The sequence below is a fragment of the Ascaphus truei genome, unplaced genomic scaffold, assembly GCF_040206685.1.
Source record: "Ascaphus truei isolate aAscTru1 unplaced genomic scaffold, aAscTru1.hap1 HAP1_SCAFFOLD_1324, whole genome shotgun sequence".
NCBI lineage: Eukaryota > Metazoa > Chordata > Amphibia > Anura > Ascaphidae > Ascaphus > Ascaphus truei.
The window spans coordinates 52,823-59,652 of NW_027454201.1; the positions used below are offsets into that span (position 1 = coordinate 52,823).

General features: G+C 45.9%; 1 protein-coding gene across 1 annotated transcript in view; it reads right to left on the reverse strand.

Moving 5' to 3' along the window:
• LOC142475674 (protein phosphatase 1 regulatory inhibitor subunit 16B-like) overlaps positions 1-12 on the reverse strand; it is a 12,365-nt gene extending 12,353 nt beyond the window's left edge. The window contains 1 exon segment of the mRNA XM_075581449.1: positions 6-12. Within this exon segment, the coding sequence (XP_075437564.1) occupies positions 6-12 (7 nt within the window).
• Between the last annotated feature and the right edge of the window lie 6,818 nt (positions 13-6,830).

Genomic DNA, 6,830 nt, shown 5'->3' on the forward strand with positions numbered 1-6,830 from the left:
CATACTGGTCATGCCGTGACGTGGCTGCATACTGGTCATGCCGTGACGTGGCTGCATACTGGTCGTGACGTGGCTGCATACTGGTCATGCCGTGACGTGGCTGCAGTGTAGTGCTAGGACCTGCATACTGGTCATGCCTTGACGTGGCTGCAGGCTTATAACGCTTTGGCCAAAGAGTTTCACTAAATGACCCTTACTCACGAGAATACTAACATTGAAGTATTTAACTGTGTATTTTGTCACACTGGATGTAACATTGGGTATTTCTGACTTTTCAGGATAAAAGAAGGGACACTGCCAGGAGTTGAGCACGGAGATCCGGATTAGTGCGTTCATGACCCAGGGAAGTCGACAGTTCCCCATCTGGACTTTATAAGGGACTTGTAAAATGTGGGGTCAAAAAATTAATGTGAAGGCCCTAACCCCAATCACATACAAGCACTACAATAAATTCAGCCAAGGCCTTTAAAGACCTGACTCAGGAGGTCCCCTTAACAGACACCTGGACATCTCTGAATCAGAACTAACGGGACTATACTTTTTACTCACCACCCCACAATACCTATTGCAGAATTGACCACATTTTGGGCGGCCGCAGTCTGATGTCAGCGATCCCCCAAGCAGGTGTAGGGCCAATCACCTGGTCAGACCATGGTCCAACATACATCCTACTAAAACAGCCACTGATTACCACAAGACAGTTTCAAATGTGCCTAAATGACTCACTACTGACCCACTTAGAAATAGACCTTAAAATGAATGAGGCACTTGATGATTATTTTAGGTTTAATGAGGGATGGGTAAACTCTCCCTCCACATTATGGGACGCCTTCTACAAAAGACTAACCTCACTCCGGAACCATTTCCAAAAGGTCCAATTAGACGACACGGAGAAAGCCTTGAAGTGGACAAAGCCATTATTTTATGATAAAGACAACAAAGCAGATAGACTCTTAGCAAATAAATGAAAAAATATGAGAGAAAAATCAAATATACTATCTATAAAAAGTGAAAGAATGGCGAGTTAACACGTGACCCAATTAAAATAGCGAAGGCGTTTGCCAATGTTTACTCTGGCCTTTATAATGTCAACAAGACGCAGAAGCGCCGGGACCCACTCCTGCGAGCCCAAATTTTCGAATATCTCAATAATTGCTCTCTCGCAAGTCTTACGTAAGAAGAACTTGTTTCCTTGAATGCTCAGATTACAAGAGAACAATTGGGTGAAGTAGTCAAAAACCTGCAATCTTCAAAGGCTCCTGGGCCCAGACGGATAATTTCAGTTATATTATAAAAAAAAAAAAATATTTAAGCATTTAGCCCCCCCATTTGGTGAAATGATATAACTCCTTTTTACAAGGTAGTTCAATTCCCAAACAAATGTCCAACGCGAATATTACAGCCGTCCATAAAGAGGAAAAGGATCCTTCACGGTATTAAAATTATAGATCGATCTTCCTTTTAAACACAGACCTAATCTATAGCAAAATTTGGCCAAACAGATTAAACCCCATTTTACCCAGATTTATCCATCCGGACCAAATAGGTTTTATACTTAACCGCCAGACCTTGGACAATAGGAGGAAAATAATTAATTGAACACAAACAATTCAAAAAAGCAATTCTTCTAAGCCTGGATGCAGAAAAGGCCTTTGATAGAATGGATTGGCAGTTCAAGCCCTTTACAATAACCCTACAGCCTCATTGAAATCACCAGGTGGGGACATGGATATAATTAAAATAAAAAATGGCACTAGACAGGGTTGCCCATTATCCCCCTTATTATTTGCTTTGACAAAAGAACCATTAGTCATTTCTGATGGTACATGCTAACATTTGGGGTATCAAAATTGCTGAGGATCCATACAAAATGTCATTATTTGCAGATGACATCATCTTGACCATAGCTAATCCGTTGACTTCTCATCCACATCTGCATCAGAGACTCTTAGAATTTGGATCGTTTTCGGGGTATAAAATAAATTGTGATAAATCTGAAGCGCTCAATCTGACTTTGCCACACCACATCCATGAGGTTAAGCTCCTCCAGTTAAATTTAAACTACAAGTGGAAGGAAACGCACCTAAGATATTTAGGAATTTGAGTAAATCTTATCAAACCATATATATGATTATAACTACCCTGGTTTATTTTCACAAATGAAAAAATACATTCTGGATGGGGATAAATATCAGATCTCATGGTTTGGCAGAATCTGCTCTCAAAAAAAAAAAAAAAAAAAAAAAGAATATTCTCCAGAGCTTTCTATATTTTTTCAGACCCCCCAGATTTCCATTCTTGTGAATATGATCATTGACCTCCAGAAAAGACTCTTGGCGGCTTAGACCAGCTAGAGCAGTCTTGTTAGTGCCTAGATCAGGTGGTGCTCTCGCAGTTAATAAACACACAGATACCCAACAAACTCTGAGAAACCACTACCACATAATATATATATGTATATAAGTGTCAAAAGGAGTGCTAGTGGGCGTGGCTAAATGTATACAACAAAAAACAGACAAAGATGCCCAAAGCTACTTCCAATGTGCTAAAAATACACAGTGCAATACCTATATATCTATTGAAAAAAGGGTCATTTCGTTTAACCCTTTGGCCAAAGTGTCTTAAGCCTGTTGCCACTTTCAAGGCATGACCGTAGCAGGTCCTAACACTCACCTGGGTTAAAATTCTTATTTACCTGTATAACTAGGGGAAGAATGATCACATTGGATCTGTCGTAACCTGGCAAAATGAAACTGACCTGCCAAGATTGCCCCTCCCCACTTTCCAAGTTGGCAGGTCAGTTTCATTTTGCCAAAGGGATAAACTAAATGACCCTTTTTTCCAAGAGAATATATAGGTATTGCACTGTGTATTTTTGTCACATTGGAAGTAGCTTTGGGTATCTTTGTCTGTTTTTCGGTGGTCTCGCAGTACCCGATTTAAGAAAATATGTCCTAGCAACCCATTTAAGACAAGTCCTTTATTGCCACTCCAGCCCTAAATGTTAGAGATGGGTATATATTGAGGAGGTCTGATCTAAACCAATTTCTCTGCCCCCTCGGAACTAGATGCCTGGGCAGCAACTCTCAGAATACTATGCCCCTTCCTGGACTCTAAAATTCACACTCCGTATATTTAATCCGGCAAGGAAAAAGTATAAACTCCTCTCTAAATTGATCCCCCCTATTTGGTCATCCTAACTTCAAGTCAAGTATATCACCCAGAGATTTCGAACATTGGAAGTGTCGGGGTATGTGTCTAAAGCCCTCTCCTGCCTTAAACCCTTCTCACTGACTGCCCCACACCTCTGGAATGCCCTTCCCCTCAGTACCCGACTAGCACCGTCTGTATCCACCTTTAATACCCACCTTAAGACACACCTGCTTAAAGAAGCATACGAGTAGCTCCGTGGCTGATACTATACACCTGATACATCAAGCTTGGCCCCTCGCAGACGCACTTACCAGAACACCCACCTACTGTCTCTGTACGTTCCTCCTACTTACCAGTTAGATTGTGAGCTCTTCGGAGCAGGGACTCCTTTTCCTAAATGTTACTTTTATGTCGGAAAGCACTTCTTCCCATTGTGTTATTTGCTATTTATATGGATTACCCCGTGTATTACGGCAGTGAAGCGCTATGTATATTAATGGCGCTATATAAATAAAGACATACAATACATCCTGATATTAGGTAACATTATCTACTGTTACAGTTTGCAGCTCAACCGGCTGGGAACATTGGCAACAAATGATTCCAAACAGGAAAGTGTTGCACAGATCTTGCACTGCTGGGGAGGTGGGATAAAGCTGCTACAGAAATCAGAGGACGCTCGGCATATTACAACACAATATGGCCGCCTATTCGGAAAGAGGCAGTGCTGGGCTTTGCTGAACAGTTGCTATAGCAACCCCAGGAAACCGAATACATTAAAGCTCATTTTACAGAAACGGCATAAAGCGTGGGAATAAACACGCAGAAAGGTTTATCTAACACCCCACAGCTGATTCATAGCAAAACAAAAGAGGGGTTCCAAGGTGAAGCTGGTTGAAGCCGCAGGTCTCTTGCCATTGCTTCATTAGGATTTCGTTGTGAGATTCACTTTTTTAGTTACCTAATTGGTTTTTAATTTGTATACGATACACTTTTTTTTCACGGCTTCCATGCCATTTTTTTTGTTTACGGCACTGCCACGGGGGAGTAAAGTGAGTGTGTGTCAGCGTGGGAGTGCGTGTGTGTGTCAGCGTGGGAATGAGAGTGTGTGTGTCAGCGTGGGAGTGAGAGTGTGTGTGTCAGCGTGGGAGTGTGTGTGTGTGTGCCAGCATGAGTGTGTGTCAGCGTGGGAGTGAGTGTGTCAGCGTGGGAGTGTGTGTGTCAGCGTCAGCGTGGGAGTGTGTGCGTGTCAGCGTGGGAGTGTGTGTGTCAGCGTGGGAGTGTGTGTGTGTCAGCGTGGGAGTGTTACCGTTACCCATATACCCTGCAATCATTATACCCTACCCCCAAAAATGTATGTACTGTATAATTATAACCATTATACCCTACCCCCTAGTATTCGTGTAATTATTGTCCCCCACCTTTGGCAATACTGAAATGTTCTTTTGTCATGCCAATAAAGCTGATTTGTTAGTGAGTGAGTGTCAGCGTGGGAGTGTGTGAGTGTGTCAGCGTGGGAGTGCGAGTGAGTGTCCTGAGAAACATCAATTCCACTTTAATATAATGTTTATCGCATTCTAACCAGACAAGAGGGCTGAACGGTCAGTGTTAAAGGTCTAAAATGTGCTAGGGAACAGACAGACAGACAGACAGACAGACAGACAGAGACACATGGACACAGACACACAGGGAGACACCTCTAACTCCCATCCTGTCCAATTAAGTGTGTTCCCCGTCCCTAGCCCCGCCTCTATTAGAGCCAATAAAGATGAGAGGGGCTTTGCCGGCGCAAACTCCTGTTCAGCACATTGTGTGATATCACACAGAGGGAATCAAACCCAGGTCTCAGACTCACCGTGTTTACAGAGCGGCTTTAAATATACACACAGCCCCCCGCAAGCTCAGACCCCGATCCCACCGCCCCATATATATCTCGGTCACAAAGAAGCGCTGCCGGGAGTGTGACCTTGTGTATACAACACAAGACAGAAAGCCTCAGCGCTATATCCAATGCGACACATTATACTATACTATAATTCTAAGTTTTCCGTTTGTTTGTATGTCAGAAGCATCGATCTCACAAACGGCACACGTAGCACCACGAAACTTTCACTGTACATGCTGCTGCGGATTTGTAGGTCAACGCAACTATTTTGAGCTTCCTATGCGACTCACCTCCCAAGTTATGGACATTCTAATGTCCAGCAAATCTCTTAGTGCAGGAGCAGGGGGGCGGGGCTACTAAGGGAGGGGGAGTGTCAGTGCTTCTGTGCTGTGTGTGTCTGATGTGAGATGTGCTGGAGGGGGGAGAAAACGGAGTGAGGGGGGGGAGATAGAAAATGAAGTGAGTGGGAGGAAGAGAAAACGGAGTGAGTGGGGGGGGAGAGAAAACAGAGTGAGGGGGGGGAGAAAACGGAGTGAGTGGGGGGGAGAAAACGGAGTGAGGGGGGGAGAAAACAGAGTGAGTGGGGGGGGGGGAGAAAACGGAGTGAGTGCGGGGGGGGGAGAAAACGGAGTGAGTGGGGGGAGAGAAAAAGGAGTGAGTGGGGGGGAGAGAAAACGGAGTGAGTGGGGGGGAGAGAAAATGAAGTGAGTGGGGGGGAGAGAAAACGAAGTGAGTGGGGGGGAGAGAAAACGGAGTGAGTGGAGGGGAGAAAACAGAGTGAGTAGGGGGGAGAAAATGGAGTGAGTGGGGGAGAAAACGGAGTGAGTGGGGGGAGAAAACGGAGTGAGTGGGGGGAGAAAACGGAGTGAGGGGGGAGAGAAAACGGAGTGGGGGGAGAAAACGGAGTGAGTGGGGAGAGAAAACAGAGTGAGTGGGGGGAGAAAACGAGTGAGTGGGGGGAGAAAACGGAGTGAGGGGGGGGAAGAAAACGGAGTGAGTGGAGGGGGAGAAAACGGAGTGAGGGGGGGAGAAAACGGAGTGAGTGGGGGAGAAAACGGAGTGAGGGGGGGAGAAATGGAGTGAGTGGAGGGGGAGAAAACGGAGTGAGTGGGGGAGGGGAGAAAACTGAAAAATTCAAGAGTAGAACCCCATTGGCATTTCCATGTATTTCCACTGCGCTCCCCAAACTGACCAATTCAACGGCAGCCGAGGGTTCTGGGTAATGACACGTGTGCCACTTTTAGCTTCCGAACCATTTTAAACATGGGTGTTCCCTGCTGCTGCGTTACACTGCTTTGGAATGCGTTTGCAGGCCCCACTGACAGCAGTGGGGTTGGGTTACCGTCGGTAATTGTTCCATCCAACCCCCGTCAGGCCGTGTAGACGCTTTGATCTAAATTGATGACGGTTTTATGAAGAGGGGGGGATTTTTTTTAAATTCGGTTGTTTTATTATTATTTTAAAAAAAATACAATATACATAAAAATATAAGTACAAAGGGTCCAGAGCGGTGGGAGGGGGGACACCTCTAGGGCAGGAGACCTGCCCCCTCCCACCTCTAGGGCTGGAGCCCTGCCCCCTCCCACCTCTAGGGCTGGAGCCCTGCCCCCTCCCACCTCTAGGGCTGGAGCCCTGCCCCCTCCCACCTCTAGGGCTGGAGCCCTGCCCCCTTCCACCTCTAGGGCTGGAGCCCTGCCCCCTCCCACCTCTAAGGCAGCAGGGAGCTCCAGGGCTAGACCTCTGTATCCAAAGCAGGGGGCTCAACTCCAGGCCTCAAGCCCCCCCCCCCCCC